Genomic DNA, 25,611 nt, shown 5'->3' with positions numbered 1-25,611 from the left:
CCGCCCGAATGGTCTGTTCCTCGCGCTCTATTTAATCCCCGGCGCTGCCGCACCGCCGGCTCCAGACCGGAGAGCAGCGCTGCGCCCGGTGCTGCTGCCTCCGCGCTGCGGCTCGGCTCGCCCCGGCCCCGCGGGCGCTTGCTGCCACCATGCTGCCCCTCGGCTTCCTGCTGCTCCTCGCCTGCCTCAGCGCCGCCCGGGGAAACCTCTCCCGTGACGGTGAGTGGCGGTACCGGGGCCGGGCGAGCCCGCTCCCCACCATCACTCAGCCCCTCGCGGCGGGGACCGGCGTGGCGCGCCCCTCCCTGGGGGGAGGGGGGGACACCGGCCGCGCGCGACAGGTGCGGGGGGCGGCGGGACCGGGCTGCGCCGTTATGTGGGTCAGGCGCGGCGGGGACCGACAGGTGCCGCCCGCCCCGGCCCTGCCCTCGGGGCCCGCCCGCGCCGCCGCTGGCCCCGGGTGGATGCGGCCCCGGGCGGCCGGCGGGGCTCAAGGTCACAGCGGCGCCGGTGTTGCCCGCTGTGTCCCCCTGTGTCCCCCTGTCGCCGCGTACCGCCCGGGGCGGGGCCGGGGCGGCGGAAGGTTCCAGACAGGCCCCGGCGGGCGGTGGCGGAGCCCGGCCCCTCCCGGCGCTGCCCGCGGCGGGGCGGGTGGAGCCGCGGGGAGGGGGCCCCGGCGGATGGAGAGTCCCCGGTGGGGCAGAGCCGCCCCCTCCCCCCAGCGGGATGGCGGGCGTTGGTGGCGATCCTGGGGTGGGGGGGGAAGGGCAATGAAGCCCCCGGGGGGGGGGGGGTGACCCCCTCAGGGTGGGGCGAGTCCCCCCTGTCCCCCGGCAGAGCTGGAGCCCTGGGTGGGAGCTGCCCGGTCGGCCCTCCCTTCCCGCGGGCGGTGGGCTTGGGAGGGGTGGCCGCTGCCCACCCTGTGCCGCTGGCATGGCGGCGGGAGGGTCCTCCGTGTGGAGGCATGGCACTGGGATGGAGCGGCAGCCCTGCAGACAAAGGGGCTTACCCGACCCGCGCCCCCGCGGTGGACAGCCCATCCTGTGCCAGGCAGCTGCTGGTGGGGGTGCCACGAAGCAATTGTCATTTTGTTAAGGGCTCGTCAGTGGCAGTACCTTGTTTTCCATAACCCTTCGGCTGCGGAGTCCTTGCTGGATTGCCAGCGCTTGCTGCTTAGGGCCTGTAATTCCCAGTGGGCTACTGGCAGCTGTGTCTGCCGTGTCGGGTGTCGCTGGTTGTGATAAAATTGCTGTGTGCATTTGGATGGGGAGATGCAGCAGCTGTCTGGGGCTGGGCCTCTGTCCCCATGCTGCACGTTCTCGTTCGGAAGGGGGGGTGTTGCAGAGATTGGCAGCCAGAGAGGGTCCAATTGCTGTCTGAATCCCTGGCCCATGGCTCATTGGAAGCAGGGAGGTGATTCTGACATCAGTACGTGACCCTGGATCGAGGGTCCCAAGGGTGGCGTGGCAGAAGAAGCATGGTACAGAGGGTGAGAGATGTGAAGCCAGCAGCCTCCTGCCCACAGCTTGGGCTGCCTGTGCTGGAACAAGGAGCCAGCCTCCCACCCGCCTCCCCCATGGCCTGTCCGGGGGTGGTGCAGGTTGGTGGCTGCATTCCCATCCACGAATCCCAGGATTTATTCTGGTTACAGCCATAGTCCTCCTACAGGAGCCTGAAAGAGTCACTTGGGTGTGGGTGATGCTCAGTCCTACGGCACACAGATGTCCTGGCATCCTGTGCATGGCAATGCTCAGCATGTGGGTTGGAGCTGGGCAGGAGAGGGTGGCTGAGCAGTCCAGCAAGCACTCACGTGAGGAGGGGTGGCAGTGACCTGAAGTTGTGTGTAGTCCTAGGGCTGGATATAGCGTGGATGATGACACTGCAAGATTTCTTCCAAGGCTGGCCTGCTTCTGTGACCCAGCACTGGCCATGAGCTGCCAGGCTTGCCGTTGTCTGTCTGATGCAGCGAGACAAACAGACCCTCAAAAAACCTTTGGGAGCAGAGGAGACAGATGGCTGGAAGATGCTTGAAAAGAAGCTGCTGGCATGTCTTCACAGTTGCTGCCTTATCCTTGTGGCTCTCCAGCCAGGTGAGCCCCTCTGCAGCACCCTTCTTCGGGCAGGGATGGAGTAGTTGTCTCTTCTCCTTGAAGAAATGCTCCTCCAGCACTCTGGATTTCGAAGCTCCAGCTGCGGTGGGGCCCAGCAGAGCCCCTTGAAGCCACCTAGGCACTGTGTCAGTGCGCTTGGCTGGTGTTGTGCTGCTGTCGGCAGATTTCTAAGTGTTTGGGCTGGATGCGTGGTTGTCCTTGCTGTGAGAATTATTCCACTCGGGAGTTGTGTAACCCTTTTTGTTTGAACAGTACCCTACTGTTGTCCCGTAGGAAGCCACAACATGCCAAAACCAGACTTCTAGGGGCTTTTTTTTGCCTGTGCTTGGTAGCAACCTCATCCTGCTGTGGCACTGGCATGGCACAAGGAGCGCCACCATCCTGTGGCAGTGAGGGGGGAGGCTGGGCAGCTTCTGTGGTGCAGCAGGGACCTGAGCTCAGGTCTCTCATCCAGTTACCTCCTGCTGTACCAGTCCACTCATTGTGTGTGCTTCTTTTGCCAGGAGAAGCTTCGGTGTTGAGGGTCTTAGGGCTGTGTCTGCCTGACCAGGTATAGAGGCCAGGGCTGCTCTGTCACCTCCTGTAGATGCCGAGGCTGGTTAGATGGCTTGAGCCCATGCATCCCTGTTGGCTGAGGAGAGCCTGGAGACCATCTTGATGTGTCTGAAGCCTGCCTGGTGCTTGCAGAGAGGCAGGTTCAGGAAGCTATCCCCTTCCTGGGAGTTGGCTTCATCTTTCTGAAGCTGGTGGAGGTGTCTGCTCAGCCAGGCCATGTGGGAGGAGCTCTCTCTGTCTTGGGGGAATGCCCTGTGCTTCCAGCTGGTGTCCCTTCTGTAACAAGTCACCTGCCCTGTCTGTGTGGGAATGGTGTCTAGTGGTAGGAGCACAGGGCTGGGGGAGAGGTTTGGGCTCTTGCCATCTCTAGCCTTGGAGCAGATGATGGTTGCGGGTCCTGTAGTCCTGCTCCCTCAGGAGAACCTTTGGAGAGGTGTCAGCACTGGTTGGGATCCAGGTTGTGGGAGGCTGTGCATGACCTCCAGCCTGTAGCATCAGCTCCAGGCAGGTGGCAGGGAGCCCTGGTGTGCAGAAGTGGGATGGTAGAAGCCGGGCAGTTGTCTGAATCTAACATAATCCTTTGATTGCTGCTTACAGCAGTGCTTTTACCCAACTAATGTGTGCAAATGCCCTGTTCTCACATGTCATTAGGGCTCACCATATGCTACAAGTCTCTTTCTGTGCCAGCACAAGCCCTTGGCACTAGAGTAGAGGAAGCAGTGACATCCCTGATGAGGCAGTGGTGGTGTGCAGGCACGAGAAGAGCATGAGAAGAGGGAGTACAACTAATCTGCATCACTCGATACCTGGATGGCCTGATTTTGGATGACTCTGATCCGCTGCCTGGGGGAAGCGAGCTGTTCTCACAGCAGCGATGCAGCTGGGATCAGCATGTCAGCCAGAAGAGAGCATCCCTGTGCGAGCAGCTGGGCGGAGGGAGCCGGACGGGGAGCACGAAAGCCACCACTCAGCTGTCTGGCACAATGTGTTAGGCTCAACAGGCAGTGCTGGATTTTAAGACAATACATGGGATCAAGTGCTGCAGAGCTGCCCTGCCGCATACCCAGACGGTGAGAGGACATGCTGGCACTGCTGCTGTGGGACAGGAATTTTGCCACTGTCCTGATAATGGCTTAGGTTTTGGCATGATCTGCAACACTGAGGCTGGGGTGTTCGCTGGGAGCATGGTAGTTTCGTCTGCTGGCCAGAGGAGGAATCCTCAACAGACTGGGGTGTTGCTGCTGAAGCATGAGTTCAGTGCCTCCCAAGAGTGGGTACCCTGACCTCTGGAAGGAAATGGAGGGAAGCACCCTACTTGCCCAGGGTTCCCCACTTGTGAGGTCTCCTGCATGCTAGGCACTGCCTCTTCTTTCTCTGCTTGATATTCTTGCCTTGCTGGGGTGTTGGAATTGCTGGAGTAACTGGAGGTGTCTACATCTGGGTAGTCACCCTGGTGCTGGCATAGCCAGGCACCTAGCCAGATGGAGGAATCGGCATTAAAGCTAATGTTCTTGTTTGTTTCCACTAGGTTCGTATTAACATAGCTTTACCCCAATCCAGGGTGTTGCATGACCATTCAGATCCTTGCAGGAGAGGAGCAGCATGAGGGAGGAGGTGGTTCAGGATGTGAACATGTGTTCAAAGTGCCTTTGCTGGTGGCAGCATGGTGGTCTTGGAGCTTGATGGGCTCTGCTTGCGTGCTGCTGGGCGTGTTCTCCTGGGTTCCACCAGTTTGCTGCTGTGTTAAAGCCGCTGCAAAGCATGGTCTGCTTGTGCAGATGCCTGCTGGGAAGTGCTTTGCTCCCCGCATCAGCATTTGGTGTGGTACCCCTAGTGCCCAGCCTTGTGTCCACCTGAAGTGCTCTCAGGGCTCCTTTTACAGCCCAGGCAATGGCTTGGTCATGCAGGTTGTCTGATGCTGTGTCTGCACAGATTGAATTGCCTCCTTGTTGCTTGGCTCTTCAGTGACTCCATGGGACCTTGAAAGGTGATGCCAGTGCTGTAACACCCACGTAGCCAGATCTGATCCTCCTCCTCTGAATTACTGGGTCAGCTCAGCTTGAACCATCTGGTCCAGTTCTCTCCCCTCTGCTCTTGGCCAGGCACCTGCAGCCATGAAGCAATGCAGCAGCAGGGCCTTCATCATGCAGTGATGGTGAGGTGTAAGTGATCTCCCTGGTGCCCCGGCTCCTCTCTCCACCTGTGAGGGCAGTTCGGGGACAAGGCTCTCCATCCTGCTCTGAAAGAGGTCCTGCTTTCACCCAGGGCAGTCTCAGCCCCTCTGCTGCAGTCACAGCCGGGGCTGGGCTGTGCGGTCGCTGTGGCAGAGGGTGGGCTGCGCTGGCTGAGGGGGAAGGAGAGGAGCTGGATGCAGTAATGCCATGTGTTGTGTTTGGGCAGCCCTGCAGCCAGAAGCACTAACCCAGACAAGGCTACCTAAACCAAGCAGTCAGTAGCAGCGGAGGGAGGTGGAGAAGCTGAGATGTGTGATGAGGGCTGGGCAGGAATGTACTTAACCATTCCAGTCACCTGCCTGGCGTCAAGCTCTGCCTCTGCTGTAATGCAGGCTGAGGGCACAGGGACTGGTGTACACATGGGCAGGCATCGGACACTGCAGCTCCCACCGCTCAGGGATTGCGGATGCTCCCCGGTGTCACACAGACATGCTGGAGGGCAGCAGTGCTTGCTGTGGAACCAGATGGCAGCATCTTTCCAAGTGACCCTGGAGTTTGCCTGTGGCTGTGGAGCAGCAGAGCTGTGAGCTTCCCCTTGCTACTGCGGAGCCCTGCTCAAGGGGACTTGCCCCTTCCTCAGGTAACGCTCCAGGCAGCACTCCATCTACAGATGCTCTTCCTCACCTTACAATGCTTCAGATGTATTTATTGGCAAGCCCAATGTGGAGCACTAGCTTTTCCACACCACTGCTTTTGCTGCTGCTTTCAGTTTGTTGTTTCCAGGGAAAGCTAGTTCCGACACTTATGGTCGGAGTGGCCAGCAGCACAGAGACCAGCAGACTTCTTGGGCTACCTGCTGCTGCACAGGAGCTGGGTTCGCTTTCTCAGTCTGGAGACAAGTGCAGGGCTGACTGCCAGAAGACAGGACTCGTTGGGACCCTGTTGCCCCATGTACCTTGGGGACCTGTTTTCCAGAGGTGGGATGTGTTTGGTGCCTGTGCTGGCACTGTGCCCAGGGCAACAGTTCCTTGTGCTCCTTTCTGCTGCTATCAGGCTTGCAGTCTGCTGGTCTGATGTGCGGTGGAAGCCATGGGAAGATGGGCTGAGTGGTGCAGCATGCTGGCGATGGTGCTCCTACCTTGGCTGTGTGCTGCAGGGCTCTGCTCTGAGCTTGTCTTTAAGCACCCTCACCCTGAGCAGATGAACACAGGAGCAGGTCACCATCATGGCACTTTCCTGGGCGGCTTTGTTTTGCCTCTCAACACCTCACCAGCTCTGGTTTCTGGCTTTTGGGTTTTTTTTGTCTTGGGACTTCATCTCTGAAAGGGACAGACCATGCAGCAGTGGAGATGACCTGGTCGCAGCCAGAGCCGAGTGCTCTGTTCTCCCTGGGCATCCATTGGGGTGTGGGGACCCTCTGCTACAGCTGGGCACAACAGAGTATCCACCACAGTCACCTGAAAGACCACTGGGTTTGAACCTGCATTTTAATCTTCTGAAATTACTCTTCTCTCCTGTCTTTCTGGGAAGTCAGGAGGAGGTGTTAGTGCGTGGTGCTCATTGGCAGGCACGCTGTCCCCTAGAAGGGGTTTCCCCATTTCTTACATTACAAATATTCTCTTGCACAAGCTTGTATGTTTGATCCTCGGACAGTTGGGAATGACAATTTCTCATGCCAGCTTGGGCAGAGCTCTACTGAAAGTGCTTGGATGCCTGCAAAGCAATGAGAAATGTACCAGGGCATCCAAAGCAACCATTTCTGAGACATCTCACTGGGCAGGCAGGAGATCCTTAAAACAGAACTGTCAAAGCAAAGAGCTTGTTCCCTTGGCAACAGTCATGTTGGAGATTGGCCTTAGGGTAGGAGCTAAGAAACATGCTCAAAAAAGTAGTTATCAGCTGTTTGCTGTCAAACTGGAGGAGGGCCCTGGGAGAGGGGTCACCCTGCCTGGCTCTGCTCCCTGCTGCTCTGTGCTGGAGAGAGGCCTGGGATGGGAAGGTCCTGGGGGGGCTTGCTGCTTGTTTGCAAGGGAATTAGTCCTGTTTTGGAGGGTCCCAGGGAAGGTCTGATGCTGAGATTGGCTGTCACAGTGCTTGGGTGATTTGTGGTGGCCCAGAATGGGGATTTTCCCCTCTTTGTCTCTGCCCCGCCTCCTCCAAGGACTTGCCTGTCCTCAGCAGGCTTGCAGGTGCCTGAGCTGGGGTCTCTGCTCTCCATGGGCAGGCTGAAGCTTTGGGCTTTGGCCAGTGACTTGCAGGCTGTGATGTCAACAGATCCTCTTAGCCCTGGAGCTGGCTGCCTGTGGCCTCAGAAGGAGGTGATCATGGTGCTTGGTGCTGGGATTCCCTGATGATGATGATGCCTTTTGCTGAGCTAATTGGCCACCACACTGGTGTGAATGTGCAAACATGACAGTGAGCCGCCAGCAGTGGCCTGCATTTGTGCGGCTGCCAAAGCTGCAGGCAGGAGCTGCTGCTGCCACCAGAGGGGTTCCCCAGCTCCCTTGTCCCCCGACCCCCATCCCAGCTCTCTGGGGGGGCTCGTCCAGCCCTGGGGCAACTGGAGGAGCAGCGGATGCCTGGCAGGGACCAGGCTGTGTCGTTTGATAGGGCAGAAAGCAGGGTCCTGCTGGTCCCAGAGGAGAGGCTGCTCTCCAGCTCTGCTCTGATATGTGGCATCAGAGGAAGGAGTGTGGTGAGGATGTACGCAAAGGCATGCAGGAGGGGTTCAGTCAGCTTGCTCTAAAAGGCGTCAGCCAGGGCTGGAGGAGGAGGGCATCCTGTGAGCAGAGAGCTTCAGCAGCACCTGCATGCAACCAGTCTCTCTTCAGTTGCTTCTCTGTCTTGGCTACTGCTTGATTGCTAATTGCTGGCCACGTTTCAGTTGCTTAACCCTGGTCAGGTGTCACAGGCAGCTGTCAGTTTTCACTGCACCCCTGGGCAGAGTCTGTCAGGGAGGTGACTGCGGTCCCCCACCCTGGGAGGAGGATGCAGCTCTGCAGTTTGCTGGCGGTACTCGGGGGCCAAGTGTTGGTGCCCCTTGGACCAGGACCCTGCTGCTCAGGGCTGCTGGAGACCATTGACGGGGTCCTGCAGCCTGTGACCAAAGTCTCTAGCATGGTCTTTGGAGAACCTGGCAAAGATCCAGGGTTCAGAGCAGACTGTGGTGAGGAGCTGAGTTCCCTTGCTTTGCCGCTGCCCAGAGAATGCTCATGTACACATCTGCTTTCAGAGAAATAGTACAGAGCTTGGTGTTTAAGGTGGGAAGTCAATGTTTTTCATGTGGACCATGCCTGAAGGCATGAAGCCCCTGGACTCAACTGACCACCTGGTGCACAAGGATCAAGGTCCTATCACATTGGGAGCTTGGATGGCAGGTTCCCTTGTCACTCCCCCCATTAATCTCTGGATCTTTCACCCCACATCACAAGCCCCCAAAGCAGAGGGCTTGGCTGTTGAAGAGCCAGCTGTTGAGTGATGTATCATCACAGCATCCCTGTCTAAGGAAATCTGGAGTTCAGAGCAGACTCATAGTGGTTGTGTGTCCCACTTCCAGTGAGCATTTGTGTTAATGAGACAGTTGTTTGTCACCCTGAGATCAAATCTTTCCTTTGTGGGAAGGAAGGGTCAGAGGATGGCTGCTGTGGACTAGGGATACAAGGATGGGAGCTGACAGGGGCCAGAGGGAGGTTTTGGCTCCAGAGAGTGCGAGTGGGGATACTGGATGGATTTTTCCCTATGAGGGTGAGGAAAACCTGGGAAACTTCCTGAAGTGCCTGGATGCTACAGCCCCTCTGACCTTGCTGTGCTGGGGAGAGTCACCTGCCCAGCCTGAGAGTGGGATACTTCTGCTTGCTGAGACAGCAGCTGGGTGACGGTATGCAGGGATGTCCTCTCCTAGGTCAGCCTGGCCTCTTGCATCCCTTCCACCACCACCTTTTGACTGTCAGCCTGGCTCTGTCTGCTCCCTTTACTTCCTGCTGCCCCTATTCTCCTCTGCATCACACTTGCTTGTCTGGCACAGAGCCATCCCATCTTGCTAGTTTGCTTCTTGGTGACAGCACTTGGTGTAAAGCCTTGCAGCCATGAGAGGTGTCTAAATGCCGCAGGACTGGAAAAGGAGCCGGCCTTGGAGGTGTTGCATGAAGGGCCCCTTACCCTGTGGCTCCTGGAGGGATGCATCCTCTGTCTGAGGGCTGAAGCATGCTGGTGAGGCTGGCTTCTATGGGCAGGCATGCAGGGAAGAGGAGCACAGGGTGGTGTTGAGCAGATGCACTGAAACAAGAGCAGGTTTCCCCCTCTAACAATCTGGAGCAAGTCGGCTGCCAGTGAGGAGGAGCCTGGAAGTTGAGCTTTGGGTATCCCAGACTGTGGATTCACACACTGCTCAAATCAGCTTGCAAGCAAGCTTGCACAGCAGATGTCTGAGCCCGCTTGGCTGGGTTTGCAATGCACAGAGTTCAAAACTGCCACCTTGGCCAGGCTGCTCCAGTGTCACTGCACGGGAAGGGTGCCTGCGGCTGGAAATGGAGCTTTGCAGTTCATGACTGCTGAGTGAATTATTAAAATACAGTCCTTGGAGAGGAGATAACTTGCCTTAGAAAATGTCTGTGTCAACAGAGATAAATTGGATCTTTATGATGATGAAACTAGACTAAATAGAAAAGAATGAGGAAAATGACAAGTGTTGGGTTTTGGGCAGTGGCTGCAGACTGGAGGTGTTTGAGGGATTTGAGCAGTGGGTGTTTTCCTGAGGGGCTGCTTCTGCTGAAACAGCAAGGCTTTCACAGCCTGGGGGGGCATGCTCAGGTGCATCTGTGGTGGGTGTGCCTATGAGAGGGTCCAGGCTGCTCCAGGTGAAATAGCTCTGGGAAGGCAGGTGGCACGGCATGGCATTTTGTTGCAAAAGCCCCCAGAGATGTGGTGCTGCAGAGGATTCATGTGTCTGTGCACGGGAGTGTTCTGGGGCTGGCAGCAGCTTAGCTGCAGACCTTTGAGAAAGGGATGTGTGTGCCAGCAGGTCCTGCTGCTGGGCTTGGGGAACCGGGGGGGGGGGAGAAGTGTGCATAATTTTCCCCTTCACAAATAATGAATGTAGCACCCCTGCAAAAGTGCACAGGTTTAATTAATGAAACATTGAATTTTCTAGAGTCTAATTTCACTGTGCCATGTGGGATCAGAAACAAACACGGGTGGCAGCTCTTGGCCAAAAATGGGGCCTGGTGAAGCCTTTGCTATGGTGTTTCCTGGGGTGGCTGAGGGTGCTCAGCCTGTCCCCGGGTCAGAGGCAGTAACTAAGGCATTGCCATCCCTGCCTGTGGTGTGTATGGATGGCCTTCTCCAGGAGGATCCTGTGGAGGGAGAACTGGGTCCTCTGCCTGCCAGGAGACCTTGCTGCTGGCCTGTCATCTGCAAAATAACTTTTCATCTTTTTGCAGGATGATGGCAGGGGCCTGAGGTGGCCGGTGAAGCTTGAGTGGCCCCTGGGGAGGGGTAGATCTGAGGGGTCTGCTTCCCCTCCTGGAGAGGAGAGCACTGAGCATGGGAGGGCTGTTGGCCATGCAGGCAGATGTGGTCCTGGGCTGGCCGTACCTGCTCAAGCCCAGCAGAGCGTGGGGAGAGCTGGATTCAGGTGCCTTATCCCTGCAGAGCAATGCTGGCATCCCTGGGGCCGTGCATTCACCTCCTTTACCCCAGCAGGAGAGCAGAAGCTGTCCTCCAGTGCAGCCCAGTGCCGAGCCCTGCCAGCATGCTGGGACTTGGGCTGCGCAGCCCCTCCGGCAGGGGCAGCCCCAGGGGCTGCTTTGACTGTTGTGCAGTGTTGCAGAAGGAGAATGAGGGGACTGTGCCAGCCCGGGCTGTCAGGTGGTGGTGACTCCGTGCTGGCAACAGTCACTAGCGCAGCGAGGGCGGATGCTTCCCTCAGTGTCCAGCACCTGTCCCTGGGCTCGTGGGGGCTGTTGTAACCAGCACTCCAGGAAGACAGGACAGCTTTTGCTGCAGCCAGCTTGCCATCCTCACTCTGTTCCCCCTTGTGCCTCCAAGCACCTGGGATGCTGCCCAGGGCCTCACAGGGGGCTGGGCCCCCGGGGCCATGGGCTTTCTCATGTGCTTGCACCCCCCACGATGTTGTTCAAGGGCTGTTGCAGGGTGGTCTAAGCTGCCCTTCATCTTCGTTGAGAACCCCCAGGATCTGATCAGAAGGATGCACTGGGCCCCGCCGAGGCTGGAGCTGCTGGATTTGGAAGTAGTCATGGTGCGTGAGGCATCTTCCTGCTCGGAGTGCTGCTGTCCCCAGCCACGGGATGGCAGCTCTGTCCCTTGTGCCCACCTGCCAGAGCGGTATTGCCCGTGAGGGTGGCAGTGAGGCTGCCGGGGGACAGGGACCCCACAGACCATGCCTTGTTCCTTGCGGGCCGTGGCAGGAGCAGGTGGAGCTCCCTGTGGTGACACTTGCTGCTCCTAGGGCCCTGCTGCCTCCTCTTCTGTCCCACGGGCAGCTCCTGTGGTGGCTCTGCCCCTATTCTGTCAAGGGCCAGCAGGTTACAGCCATGGCAGTTTTTAATTAAATCAAGCTGCACTGGCGCAGGGGCCCAGCCGTGCCCATCTGTTCCTCCAAGCTGTCGGGCGCACAGTGCGGAGGCGAGCCCAGTATCTAGGTCGTGCTGGAGGGTGCAGTATGGCAGCCCAGAGAGGCTCTGCTACGGGGGCCAGCATGGGGCTGTGGACACAGCCCCACGCGAGATGCTGACACGAACGCTGGCAGGAGAGCCAGGCATTGCTCGGCAGCTCTCACAGAAGCGTGGCCTTTGGTGGGGTTGGAGACCCATCTTGGTGGTCCTTGGCTGTACAGCTGTGAGCCAGGGAGGGAGGAGGGAGGTCTTCAGAGAGGCCAAGCTAAAGCTTCAATGGGTCTGTGTGGTGCCCTGTGTCACCTGGCAGGGGGGTGGGGGTGGTGGTATTGCCTGGCCTCTACCCAGGGGAAACACACCTTGCTCTGTTTAACCTCTCCCCACACTAATACCTTAATGAGGCCAGTGCTGTGGCAGGTGATGGTAATTGTGTTAATTAAGAGATTGGGTCTGTTCTGTGTAGGTTTTAGACCCTGTCCTCAACTGTATCTGAGTTGGAGTGGTTTTGAGTTTGGACAACAGTGGCTTGCAACTGCCTAATCCCCTAATTATGGTACTGGCAGGACAAAGGCATCATTAACCAAATTAAAACAAGCCGACAAGCAGATCTCCTAGTCAGGAGAAGCAGACAGAGAGCTGTGGCCTTGATTCCTGGCTGAGCTGCAGACCCCAGCGTGTGAAGTGGCAGAGGTGTGCCCCTCACAGTAGAAGGGAGGATGTCTCTGCTTCCCCAGTGCCCTCCCCAGCATCGGAGGTCTTGGTGGTCCTCACCAGAGCTCCCACTGTACCTGGGTATTGAGCAAGCTGGAGACATGTCAGTGAAGGACCTGGGTTGTGATCAGCAGCTGGGAACAGGCTGTAGAGCAAGGCTCGAGAGCTCTGGCTGGCTGGTGCATAGGGAAGGTTTGGTCACCACCTGTAAATGTCTGCAGGGAAGATGTGAACCAGAGGCCCTTCAGCTCGCTGGACAGGGGTCTAGCGACAGCTGAGGACCAGCCATCAAACCCAGGCAGATGGAGAGGAGTAAAACTTCAATAGCAAGCATGAAACTTTAGTGTAAGTGATGGGGAGTTTCCAGGGGCTGGAGAGAGAGAGTGTTTATGCTGGGAATCTTTTTAATCGCAACTTGGTGCATCTGTGGTAATCGTGGCTGTTGGAAGTGGGCAGGGATTTACACTTTGCAGCCTGGGCTTGCTTTCCTGGAGTTTAACAGGAGCCAAGTGGTCCCTAGGATGCCTGGCAGCCTCATCCTCCTGTCCTCCTCCAAAACCTCTTCACTGCTTCCTGCACCCTGCAATAGCTTTGGGGAATTTGCAGTGTGAGCAAGAGGAGATATTTCCCTTCACCATTTGGAGTGGAAAAAGGGGAAATCCAGCCACAGCTGCTTCCACCCCTCTCTTTCCAATAACTAGAGCTTCTTCCAGGCAGTGAATATCACACAGGAAAACAAGCCTGTGAAATCAGGACTGTGTGGGTACACAAGCAGTGTCACCCAAGGCTTGGGGGTCCTGAGGCCAGCTCCCTGCCTAAACATGAGTAACTTGGGGTGGCATAAAAAAATGACACCTTGTGGAGCCCCACATCCAGCACGTGAGCAAAGTGCAAATAGTAGCAGCATCTGTGTTCCTCCCTCTTGTCTGTGTGGCTGCCTGTGGACCCAGCTGGGTGAGGAGGGTGCACTGGGAGAGCCAGCATCCCCCTTTTCCCTGTGTAGTGCAGGAGAAGTGTGAGCAAGAGAAAATCCCCTTAAGGAATGACATGGAGAGAAGGCCACTGATTGCACCCCACAGGCTGCACTCAATGGACCATGGATGTTTTTGCTGGAGGCAGCTGTGGAGATGGCCAGTGGAGCATCCCATTGCATGGTGTGCTTGGCACAGAGGCACCATTGGTGCAAGCCCCAGCTTGCTGGCACTGCCAGGGTGGTGAAGCAGAGCTTGCTGCTTCCCCAGGTGACTTCAGCTGGTGTCTGTGCGATCAGGCTCTCCTGCTGCCTCCTGGTATACCCCTGCCTGGATCTGCTCATGCCTGATGGGCAGCAGCTTGCTTGGCTCTTCCAGGGGCTGTGGCTGGAGCCAGGCCTGACACTGATGTCTCTGCAGGTTGGCACGGAGCTACTGCGTAGGGACAGCAGCATCCCCGGAGCTCCTGTCCCAGCAGGTGCTGCAGGTTGGGCAGCAGGACAGATCCTGCCTGCTGATCCTTGCTTCTGCAGCTGTAGGGGGATGTTCCCTGCTGGGGAATGGGATAGCAGTGGGAGATCCAGGCTGACACCTGTGCCTGTGGGCAGGACCCTGTTGTCCCCAGGGTGTGTAGGATGGCTCTGCTCCAAGTGTGCTGCCTGTGCAATAGAAACTCCTTGTCCCTAGAGACACACACCCACAAGCACGTGTGTGTGAGCACACATCCATGCTCAAGGGGCTGTACAGATGCTCCCAGACAGACACACAAGCATGTTGACATATGCTTGCACTGATGGTCTCCCTGGATCCAGCCAGACATCTGGCAACATCTCCTCCTCCTCCCCATGCTCCTCCATGCTGCCACCCAGAGCAGCTGCGCCAGTGTGACCCACTCCCCCTACCCCAGTCTGTGTAGCCTGGCCATCTGGGGCTTGGGGTCAGCTGGAAAAAATGTGGTTTTCCCAGGCAAGCTGGATTCAGCCCAGCACTGGAGCCCTATTTGTTCCAAGGGTTTTGGGGAATCCACTGTGTTCCTCCTTCCCTTCCCTTGCTTGCTCAGTGATGTTTGTGCACACCTGGGGAGAAGCGATGCCCAGGACCTCTGCTAACCTCTCCTGTCTGTGTCCAGAGAGCCAGCCCACAACGTCAGATGAGACTGTGGTGGCCGGTGGTACAGTGGTGCTAAAGTGCCAGGTGGAGGATCCTGATGACTCCTCGTTGCAGTGGTCCAACCCTGCCCAGCAGACCCTCTACTTCGGGGAGAAACGAGGTACATGCACAGGAGAAGGCTTCCTTGGGGAGAGGAGCTAGCTCCAGGACTGGAGTGATGGCGGGGCAGAGAGAAAGTGGACCAGGGCCAGTGGTGCCCCTATACTGATGCCACCAGGCAAAATACGAGTTAGCGGAGGAGAGTGGTGGGTGGTACTGAGCCTGTCAGTCACCCTGTTGTCCCTTTTCCCCCAGCCCTGCGCGATAACAGGATCCAGCTGGAGAGGTCCACACCCAATGAACTGACCATCAGCATCAGTGATGTAGTGCTGTCGGATGAGGGGGAATACACCTGCTCCATCTTCACCATGCCTGTACGGACTGCAAAGGCTCTGGTCACTGTGCTGGGTAAGTCATCAGTGGCAGCCTGCTCCCGATCTGCCTGCTACTGCCCTGCCTGCTAGATGCTGTCCATATAGCTGTTCATCTCTGCTAGTCCCGTATCCCTACCTGTTAACTCGTACATGCTGTGTTTATTGACATGTTTCTGCATGTACATCTGTCTGTGGGTGGCAGCACACACACAGCTAATAGGCTGTTGTATTTCTTGTCGCCTCCTCTACCAGGAATCCCCCAGAAACCCCAAATCTTCGGCCATGAGCAGCCCATTGATGAGGAGAAGATAGCCCGGCTGACCTGCCGGTCCTCTGGCAGCAAGCCCGCAGCCCAGCTCCGGTGGAAGAAGGGCAACAAGGAGCTGAAGGGTGCGTGCTCAAGCAGTGGGGCTCTGCCCTGAGGGACTAGGGTGGCTGGGGAACACCATGGAGGCAGGTGGGGCACCAGAGGCTGCAGATGTGTCCAGTGCTGGACCACCCTGGCATGCTATGCTACTGCCAACAAAGGGAGGGGGACAGGGTGTCCCCTGCTCAGCATGTGTGTCAGCCTTATGCCTCTGCTGGGGTGCTGTGTCCATCAGCTCTAATGGTCCCTTGTTCCCACAGATGAAGGCACCGAGGTGGTGGAGGACCCCAATGGAAAGACCTTCACAGTGAGCAGTCGGGTGGAGTTCCGTGTCACCAAGGAGGACAATGAAGCTGAGGTGACTTGCACTGTGGACCATGAGTCCCTGCAGAACTCTGAGAGGTCGACCACGCAGAAGCTGCAGGTTCACTGTACGTGGCATGTGGGGATGATTGGACAGGGCCACATAGTGAAGGGGACAGGGCGATGGAGGTGTGGGAGAGATGGAGGAGTTTTCAACATCACTGCAGTTCAGCAGACATCCCACGCGTGGCCCTACACTTACACGTCCGTACAGCTGTCACTCATACATGCATACGAGCTCATCAGCCTGCATGCCCAGCAGTCCTGTCACGCGTAGGGCCACGGCACAGTGACACTTCCCCTCATGCATGGCCTTGGTTTCCTCTGCCTGTTCCTGTCCCCTGCCCGACCCCATCTCCTTGAGAGCTGTCTATGCCATCTGCTGCTACCTGTGTGCGCCATCTCCCATGTCCTGCCTGTCCCCATTCCCCTTGTCTTGCATGTCCTCCACGATGACAGGGGGAGGGCTGGGGGAGCTGCACTGTGCACCCCCAGAGTGCTGACTCCCACCCCAGTGCACCCTGCCACCCGCAGATACGATGATCACGCTGCACCTCTGCACATGCAGAGCTGGGGCCAAGGCAGGGTGCAGCGGCAGGGTTTTGTGGTGCCAGCAGGCCCCGGCACAGTGTGGGGCAGGGACAGGCAGTCACCCAACTCTGCCTCTCCTCCTTTTTCAGACAAGCCAACAGCGAAGATCGAGCCGCATCCCCAGTACCCACGGGAAGGCGAGAAGCTCCAGCTGCAGTGCGATGGGCAGGGCAACCCCATGTAAGGCCCTCTCTTGCCTTCCTCCTGCTCAGCCCTGCCAGGCCCTGGCTAACTTGTCCTCCTGTTGCCACGCTCCCAAAACCACCACTTAGCCCTCCCCAGAGCCTGGGCAGAGCATTGAGGTAGCACTGTGTGGGCTCAGGGCCAGGCACTGGCCTTGTGTTGATGCCAGGCAGGGTTGGGCACCCCATGGAGAGCAGATAAAGCCCCTGTCCTCTCCCTGGAGCAACATATCCATCCCAGCTTGTCTCTAAATAGGGTATTTCCCTCCTGCTTCCATACTCCCACACCTTCATTGCCCCTCTCCACTGGCCAGCCACAGACTCTGCTCTGCCCCAGCCCACCCAGGGTGCTGGGCAGGGCAGCAGCACCTCACCACCATCCTGCTCTGCAGCCCCCGGGAGTTCCTGTGGGAGAAGGAGGGCAGTGACGTGCCCCTGCAGCTGAGCTCCGACAGTGTCCTCATCTTCCCCTTCCTCAACAAGAGCGACAGTGGCACTTACGTCTGCACAGCCACCAGCTCCATGGGCAGTGTTGTGGCCAAGTACAACCTCGATGTTAGCGGTAAGCAGGGCTGCAGGGCACCCAGCATCACCTAGCTTCTCCTGGCAGCTTCTGGTTGGCAAACCTGCCTCCAGCCCAGCTGTGTCTCCTCGTGAATAAGTGCATGGGTGCAGGGAGGGCTGTGGTGGGATGAGGGCTTTGTGGTGCAGGGTGGGTGCGTGCATGCAGCTGGGTCCTGGCACACTCACTGACGGAGTGCTGCATCCCCAGGTCCTCCAGCCACATCCAGTGCTTGTGTCCTTCCCTACACTGTGCAGGGCTGCTGCCTGGGCTGAGAAGCGCAAAGAGCAGTTTGGGGGTGTTGGGGCAGGGATGTGGCATGGCCCAGGCTGAGCTCAGTCCCTGTTGCTTCCAATGGCTATGCTGGGGGAACTGCAGGGGCTGCAGGCAGGACTCTGGTGGACTCGCTGGGACTGGAGGAAAGGCCAGTGCTTCTGGCCCTGCCACAGGTAGGAAGTGTCTGCATGTCACCACCACAAGCCAAAGAGGGATTTCCAGATGGTGCTGCTGACCCCTCTGAACCACGAGGTGCCCTGGCAGCCTTGCCCCAAGCTTCTGGAGATGGGCCCCATGGCTTGCCCTGAGCCACTGGAGCTACGGGCTTGCGTTGCATCCTGTGTCCTCAGAGCATATCCCCACGCAACACCCATCATCGTGTGGGAGAGGGCAGCACCCGCCACCTCTCCACATCGTTCAATCCCCTCGCTGCCTTCCCTGCCCCAGCTGCGCTCTGCTGCGTGTTTGCTGTCCTTGTGCCCTGCTATGTCCCAGCACCATGTCGCACATGGAGCAGAGCTGTGTGTGGTGTGGGGCTGCAAGTGCTTCTCCAGCCCAGTGGCGGTGCTGCTCCAGCTCCTGTGCTCAGCGACCGGCCCCTTGCCTGGCAGCTTTCCTGTGTCCATAGGAGTCTTACCCTGCATTTTTGCCTTTCAGTTTGGGGTTATCCTCCTCTGCCAAATACCTTGCCATTTTTCTCTTCCAGCCTTGGACTTTACATCTTCCAGCACTTCATGCTCCAGCTCTTCCTTTCCCCATCCCCTTTCCCTGCCCTCCCGTTTTGGGCACTCTGAGCATCCTTCCCCTCCAGTGTGGCTGAGGGTAGAAGGGAGTGCATGGTAGCAATGGCACCTTGGGCACCCTGTTCCCCTGAGTCGGCCCCCTCTGCCTGCCCAGGGTAAGCCCCTAAATGCCTAACCCACTGTGCAGTTGTTCCTTCATCACCCCTTTTATCCCTGCTGTCCACCTGGTTGTGGGGTCTGTCTGCACAGGGAGTTGCTTCCTGAGCCTGGCAGTGAGCAAACGGCAGCACCCAGAGCCCTCCACACCTATCCAGGAGCACAGCAGTCCCCAGGGTGCTCAGCGCCCATCCAGAAGCTCACAACAGCATCTGGGGTGCTTGATACGGTCCACAAGCACATGGCACCCGGAACACCGGTGTCCCTCACATGCTTAATGTCACAGCCCCTGGCAGATGAGCTCCACATCTAGGCTTGGTTCCCCTTGTCAAATTCCCCCTCCTTTTTTTCCCCCGGAGCCACTCGGGTGTTGGGCACCATCACTGGAGCAGCTGTTTTGCCTGGTGGATCCCTCAAGCCTGTCTGCCACAGTGGCCACTTTGTTCAGCAGTGGGGGAGAGCAGGGACGGAGCAGTCCTCGAGGGTGTGCATAAGAAAGCATAGGTGGCACCTCACGGTGGGTGATGCTGTGGCCACTGCATTGCCAGGGCTCCCAAGCAGGAGGGGCCCAGTGGAGTCCCTCACCAGAGGAAGGGGTGACAAGGAGTGCTGGCAAGGTAGGAGGTGGGGGCAGATGTTCACAGCAATGTGTCCCAGAGGATGGTGGCAGGAGGAGGGCCCACAGCCAAGGAAAGGGAGTTGTGGAAGGAGCTGCTGAGAATAGATCCCACCAGGCTGGGGGGAGCTGGGGTCCCCTCCGATGGGCTATGTCATGCCTCACTGACACCTCCTAGGGTTGATTTGTGTCCCTGTGTTTTTGTTGTCCTCCCCAGATTTTTCCCAGCTCCCCACCCCACATGTTCACTCCACTCCAGCCCCTCCGCCAGGCCCTTCCCAGTCCATCTCTCATGCTTCCATGGCCACCGCTTCATCCTTCACTCCAGCTCCCATCCAAGGTACTGTAAGCTCCTTTTCTCTCTCTTTATGGACCCACTGCTCCCCAGCCCAGCAGAAGAAGCTCCACAGGCAGATGGTGGTCCAGCCCTTGGCCAGGGACACCCTTGGCGTACCCCAGGTGCTCAGCCAGTTTCCAGTTCCTGTGCAGCTGCTTGTTGGCATGTTTGGACTCGGCAGCTGCCGTCTCAGCAATTTGCAGTGGTGGTACGCAACAGAAAGAGCCGAGGTCCCGGAACCTGGGCTGCATAATGCTCCTTCCAACTCTCCCTGGCAGGCTGTGGCTGCAGCCTGTGCCTTGTGTCCACATGAGATGTCGCCACTGTCCTGTTGCCTCCCCTGTTGTCTTTCCCTCCCCACCCTGTCTAGACACTTCCTCTGAACATTTCTCTGATGCTGTGCTCCCTGAGCCGATGGGGCACAGTGAGAGTGGAGTGGAAGTAGGATTTGTCCCTGTGTACCAGGCCTAATGTGGGATCCCAGCACAGACTGTACAAGATGTGACTGATTTGGGACTGGTCTTGGGGTGCAGTATGTGGCCATGCCAGCCTGCACATCACTTTCCTGCTGGCACGGCGTAGGGGAAGAGTGAGCCAAGCCTGCCTGTGCTGTGTGCTCAGCCACCCATTCAGGGGCAAAAATCCCACCGTGAGGGATGGGGTGGTGGGATTGTGGCTGTGCCTGAAGGCAGAGGTACCGCAAGCTGCAACAGAGTGTGTTGCCAGTGCTGCTCCCTGGGACACATCACAGGCAGCCAGGCAAAGAGATGGGTTTGCCTTGTCACAGCTCTTCTTGGCTGCCTTCTCACCTAGGCAGGGTGCCCAGCACAGCCATTGGGGCTTCTCTCAGCTTGCTTCCCCCCAGGGGCCAGCACTGATGGATGTTGCTTTCCCCTCCTTGCTTGCCCTGCTGCCTGCCTTTTTCTTGCTCCCACCTCAACAGCTGTCGTCTGCAGCAGGATCAAGCTGACTGCACAGAGCCAAGCAGGATCAGGCCTGCCAAGGCACCCACCAGCAGCCCTGAGCAGTCCATGGAACAGCTGGCAGCCTCTGCCATGCAGCAGGGTCTGCAGTGTCATCTTCTCTCTCTTTTCTCTCCTTTTGCCATCTGGGCAGATGCCAGCCCGGTGCCCTCGACCTCCAGCACATACCATGCGGTGATTGGCGGGGTGGTTGCTGTTATTGTCTTCCTACTGCTCAGTCTTCTCATCGTTTTGGGACACTACCTGATCAGACACAAAGGTACGGGGTAGGGGACCTGTATGGAGCCAAGACCCCTGTGCTGTATTGGAGCAGGCAGCGCAGGGTCTGCTCCCCCCCTTGGTGGGTCTCTGGGAGCAGGGCTGTGTACCCAAAGAGAGTGGGTAGCATGGGGAAGAGAGGCAGCTCCCTATCCTGCAGACCTGCTTTGTGTCCAGAGAAACCCAGCGCAGCCAGTGTCAGCTGTCTTGGGTTGGGGGATGCTGTGCTGGCACCTACCCCGCGTTGGAGATGTCCCTGTGAGTCCTTGGAGATGGACAGCACCAGGTGGAAGCAGCTCCTACCCCTTATCTCCATCTCTCCTTCATGGTTTGGTACCCAGTGCCCCAGGATTGCCCGTGCCACTGCCCCTGTCTGTGCCTGACCCCACCTCTTCCCTTTCCCTCCCCTCCTCACCAGCCCTCCAGCCCTCCGCCTTCCTCTTCCTCCTTGCCCTCCACCATTTCCATCTCCCCATCCCTGGACTTTTCATCCGCCCGACAGGTATGTGCATAAGACACGGGGAGATGGTCACATCCAGACATCGGCAAAACTCAGCAAAGGTGATGTGTGAGTAAGAGCCCCCTGCCCCTGCCCTCCGAGTCCAGCAGAGCTGCTGCCTCTGCCCCGTGCCATGCCGGCTCCAGGGGCAGCCATGAGCTGAAGCCTCCTTGCAGATGGCAGTTTTGCAGAGAAACCCTCCAGTTTTATGAGGGGGGAACAAGGATGCGAATGCAGGGAGGGAAGGAGCCGACAGTGGGGAGGGCATGACGTGTACCTGGAAACGCAGGCAAGGGCTGCTGCCTGCAGAGGGGGAGGCAGTTTCATCCTCTGGCTAGAGATGACTGCAAAAGCCTCCAGCAGTCCAGGCAAGGCTTGTCCCGGGGAAACCAGTGACTTTTCCATTTCAGGCCAAACCCAAAGGACTTGCCTCACCTGTGTTTTCCAGCCAGCCTTCAGGCTCTGCCACCGGGGCCCCTCCAGGCAGCCCAAATCCCCCTGCTTGTGTGGGAGCAGGGTGCTGGCAGACCCCTGCGTGATGCTGATCCCCTCTCCCCACCCAGGTACCTACCTGACCCACGAGGCCAAGGGGTCAGACGATGCCCCAGACGCCGACACAGCCATCATCAATGCAGAGGGTGGCCAAGCTGGTGGCGATGACAAGAAGGAGTATTTCATCTAGGGGCATCGGAGAGAGTGATAAATGGAGCTAACAGACCCCAATGGAAACAGAAACCAGACCACAAACCCCACTCAACCCAACAGATTTTTCTCGTGCCCAGCACGAGCAGATGGACGGACAGAGGGATGGCAGGACAGAGAGCAGAGAGCGACCGGCCTGAGACATGATGCTTCTTCTTGAACTTGTACAAAACATTATTACTATGAACAGCAAAAGCCCCGGCCCCGTTTGCTTGCTTGCACCTCCATCCCTGCAACCGGCGCTCGCGCAAAACACAGACCAACCAGTGAGTGAGCGACTTTCCTTCTTCCTTTGGACCTTTGCTTTGGTTTTGTGGCTGCTCTTTGCTTTGGGCCCTTGGTTGGGATGTTGGGCTGGGGTTGATGTAGCTCTTTCCTTTGTTTCTCTCCATTTTGGTTTCTTTGATATCCAAGGATAAAATCAGCTCCAGGCTCTGGTGCAAGCTCGGGGCAGCTGGGTGGCCCCTCTGTCATGAACGCTCGCCCTGTGCCTCCCACTGAGAGCTGGGACCCATATTCGTGTTGCTCCCCTCAGCCTTGGCTGCTGTGTGATGGCCCCAGCTCCAGCTGGGGTGGGGAGTGCAGCTGGTGGGACAGGAGCAGGATGCCAGTGGGCAGCATCTCTGCCTCCAAGGTCTTGGCATGCAGCTGGGGTCGAGCAGGGAGGGACCCCAGGCCCCTGCCCTGATTTTATCCTTGGTGGTTCTTGTCGAACAGTGTCCGTTCAGGAGGAGAACTGTCCTCGTACAGTAGATGTGTGAAGCAGGGGTGAGCTTCCAGGGTGGGAACAACTGAGGCCCCCAGAGAGACTGGGAGCTGCCAAGCACTGCAGCTCCCTGGTCCCACCCCAGCGGGAGGGGGGAGGGCAGAGGTCTGGGGGAAAGTCCAGAGAAAAAGCCCCAACTTTACAAATTTTCAGATTGGAAATGTTGATTTAAACCATCTATTGAGATGTTCAGTGCAGGAGGCCGCCTGTGTTAGGAGCGCCTGGGAGAACCGGTGGGCCCTGTGGCCATTGCCACTGCCCTTTTTGCCAGGCTAGCTCTGGGGCCGGTGGAGCCTCTGGAAAGGTGTTTTAGACCTGAGGGTGGCTTCAACCAGAGCTGATGCAGCTGGTGGCAGCATGGGAGCTGAGCTGGAGAGAACCTCCCCAGTGCAAGCAGCCCAGAGCGACACAAGGCCTGGGATTCCTCTGGCCAAGGAGCGGGGCTCCACCGGGGTCTACTGCTGGGAGCTGTCTGTCCCCCTTCCCAGGGCAGGTGTGGGCTTGGAAAAGGCCATTTCTCCCTTGGCTCCAAGTATGGGGTCAAGCAGGCCAACAAATGCCTGCATTTAGTGTCTCGGTACTTCAGGGGTCACCAAGAAGCTTTGGGGGGGCTTGCCCTACCCCCTACTGTTTCGCTCTTTCTTCCAAGACAAAAACAAGAAGCTTTTCCCAGCTTCCCAAATAGTCTCCAGGATCTGCTTGGCCCACCCCAACCACACACCCACAGGGTGTGGTGCAGGGGGCTATGTGTTTCAGCATCTGTGGGACACCCCACACCCCCCGCAAGGAGCTGGGCCACATCTGCCACCCTTGGGATGAGGTTTTTCAGCTTCCCAGGATCCCGGCATCTCTTGGTCTGGACACAAGGGATTTGCAAGAGCCACCCTTCATCTGGGCACCCCTTCAATTTTGGGTTGTCTAGAGGAGGAGAACCTTTTGGGAGGAAGCAGAGCCTTTCGGAAAAGAACAAAAGCCCTTGGTGGCATGGGTAGGCTCATTGTGGAGGTAGAGGAAGAGCTTGTGTCCTGTGCCTATGGGGCTGGTAGAGGCAGTGTCGCTCCTGTTCAGACCCTGCAACCCCATGGAGGATGCCCACAGGGAAGCCATCGCAGAGTGAGCAGGGCTAAAGGGGGCTGGGGTCAAACAGGCAAGGAAGAAGAGGCATGGCTCGGTGGCAGACACAGGCTGTGAGCGAGCAGTGCGTTTGTGGCATGTGCACAGATGTGACTAGGTTCACCATGGCTAAATCAGGTGTCAGGAGCAAGCAGGCAACATGGTGTTAGCGCCTTGAAAGAGCCTTTGTCATGCATGGTGAAGAAAACCTGCAGTATTCTCAATGTCATGCTTCCTTTCCCATCTTTTTGGAGGAGGATGTTGGCCTGGAGCCCCAACAGTAGGTCTGAGCTTGTTTCAATGGATGCAAGCATTGCTGCTGGAGATAACACTGCAGATGTCAGTGCTGTTAACTACTCTGCTGCACACTGAGCGTGTATGAACGTGTGACCTGATGCTTTGCTGAAGATCTTTAACATCCACTATCAAATAGACTTAATTCCTTCAAATAAAAGTGCAAGGATGTCTTCTCACGTACGGTTTAATCTCGTTGTAAGTCTGCATTACAAAGAAAGCCCTGACCCAGGGTCTGGGAGGAAAGGGGATTAACTGGTCCCTAGGGAAAGGCAAGTGGGAGCCGAGGTCAGACAGGGCAGTTTGTGCCCCTTCGAGGCAGCGTGGGCACGGCCGTGGCTGGCTTCTCCCCAGCACTGCTGCTTCAGGGGCTGGTGCAGGTGGTCGCTGCTTGGCCCTGGTGAGAGAAGTCTGGATTGGGCCTTTTTGAGATGCTGCATGCTATGGGACATGGCAGGATGCAGCATGGGGAGGACCAGGCACAGGCAGGGCATCAGGGCAAGACCTGTTGCCTGTGGCAGCTGTCAGCAAAGGATGGGCAAGGTCTCACCCTGGGGGGGCCTATTGTCCTGCGGCAGCCATGATGAGAGGCTGAGTTACGGCCGCAGGTCCCGGAAGCAGTGGGAGCATGAACGTGAGGCTGCGTCTGTAAGCAAGAACCAAAGGGCTCATCAAAGGGCAGATGCAAGGGAGCAGTGGGCCTGCTGCCATGGGCACAAGGGCCGTGGACCTTTGGATGCAGCACAGGTGCATGACAGATGCACCATGTCACATGTGTGAAGAGAGAGGTGCTGTGGGATGAGCATGGGGGACACAGCCATGAGGCTACGATGGGGCACGTCACAGCATGGGAAGGGTGCAGTGATGGTGCACCCGCTGTGCTGCCAGTGGAAGGTGGGATGGGACACACCGTGTCACGAGCGTGATGGAGAAACCACTTTGTGAGTTTGAGGCCCTGACGAATAGGTCACGTCATGGGTGTGAGGTGGGGTAGGAAATGACGTTTTGGGAGTCCAGGAGCATGGTGGGGTATGCTGTGTGTTGTGCCTTTTGGGGTGGTGAATACACCATGCCACGGGTGTGCAGAGGAACAGGTACACAGCCGTGAGCAGGGACATGGCAGGTGTCAGTCATGAGCTGCACCAATGTAGGTGCATTAGGGCGCTGTGAGGTGGAGGTGACTGGGTACACCGTGGGTGCTGGCTCTGGGCCGTGTCCTGCTGTACGTGTGCACAGCGCTGTGGTACGCGGGGTCAGGCCTGTCAAGAAGGGTGGGGTACCCCACCTCAGTACAATAGGTGGTGCGGGTTGTGTGAAGGGGTGAGAAGCTCCACCTTGATGTTCACGGGGGGTGATAGCCTACACCGTCAGCAACACGGGGAGGCAGCAGGGTACGTGGCATCCCTGCTGTGGCTGATGATGGATGCGCTGCACTGCAGAGGGAAGAAGCAGTGGGACAGGTGGTGCTGCTGGGGCGGTGACATGAGGGACATGCTGTCACAGAGGAGAGGGGCCAGCCACTAGGCTCCTGTCCCTCTCTGCTGGTGCCCAGCAAAGCTGGGCAGTGTCACCATGTGGCTAGGAGAGGTGAGGCCTTGGTGGCCCCTTTGAGAGCAGGAGGGCAGTCCTTGTTGGCCAGGGAGCTGGAGGTCCCCTGCCCGCATGTCCACCCTGTGCTACCACAGTCACCTGTGCTGGGCCCGCAGCATCCAGACTGGGACACAGCCAGGGCCAGCATGAGGGAGAGCAGGGAGGATCCAGGACCCTGTGGCCCTCATTTGCAGCAAGGCTCGTTCACTCCCACTCACCAGCCCCAGCAAGGCTCCGGCCACTTCCCAGCTGGCACTGAACTCTCAATAGACACGAAAGCCATATTTGTAGGGAGCTCTGGAGACGCCATGGGGCGGCAGCGGGGCAGGGCAGAGGATGGTCTGTGTTGTTGTGCTGTGTTCTTGTATGTACATAAAAGGGAGACAACGAACGTCGATGTGACTTTATAACCTTTCTAATATCCTGTGCTAATCTCGGAAAATAATCCTATAAATATATCTGGATTACACACATTA

The 25,611-nt window shown here is 57.8% G+C and overlaps 1 protein-coding gene across 9 annotated transcripts; it reads left to right on the top strand.

Annotated features, from left to right (window-relative positions):
• CADM3 (cell adhesion molecule 3) lies at window positions 1-25,611 on the top strand. Of its 9 annotated transcripts, none has more exons than XR_008745011.1 (12): window positions 106-219; window positions 1,848-2,090; window positions 14,284-14,424; window positions 14,619-14,771; window positions 14,990-15,127; window positions 15,365-15,535; window positions 16,148-16,238; window positions 16,633-16,802; window positions 18,811-18,933; window positions 20,047-20,172; window positions 20,349-20,739; window positions 21,234-21,316. XR_008745011.1 is itself a non-coding variant. In XM_055792285.1 (12 exons), exons 2-12 carry the CDS (start codon window positions 1,961-1,963, stop codon window positions 21,243-21,245), a joined length of 1,314 nt encoding a protein of 437 aa, XP_055648260.1. In that variant the 5' UTR covers window positions 110-219; window positions 1,848-1,960; the 3' UTR covers window positions 21,246-25,611. The 9 variants fall into 9 exon arrangements, 8 of the variants coding, with proteins under 8 accessions (XP_055648257.1, XP_055648255.1, XP_055648260.1 ...); XM_055792285.1 differs by having other exon boundaries at window positions 110-219; window positions 20,674-20,732; window positions 21,234-25,611; XM_055792281.1 differs by having other exon boundaries at window positions 111-219; window positions 20,674-20,739; window positions 21,234-25,611.

This window comes from Falco peregrinus, chromosome 19 (genome assembly GCF_023634155.1).
Source record: "Falco peregrinus isolate bFalPer1 chromosome 19, bFalPer1.pri, whole genome shotgun sequence".
In the NCBI taxonomy this organism is placed as follows: Eukaryota; Metazoa; Chordata; class Aves; order Falconiformes; family Falconidae; genus Falco; species Falco peregrinus.
Note: the sequence above shows the minus strand (reverse complement) of the source record. Positions and strands in the feature narration are given on the sequence as shown.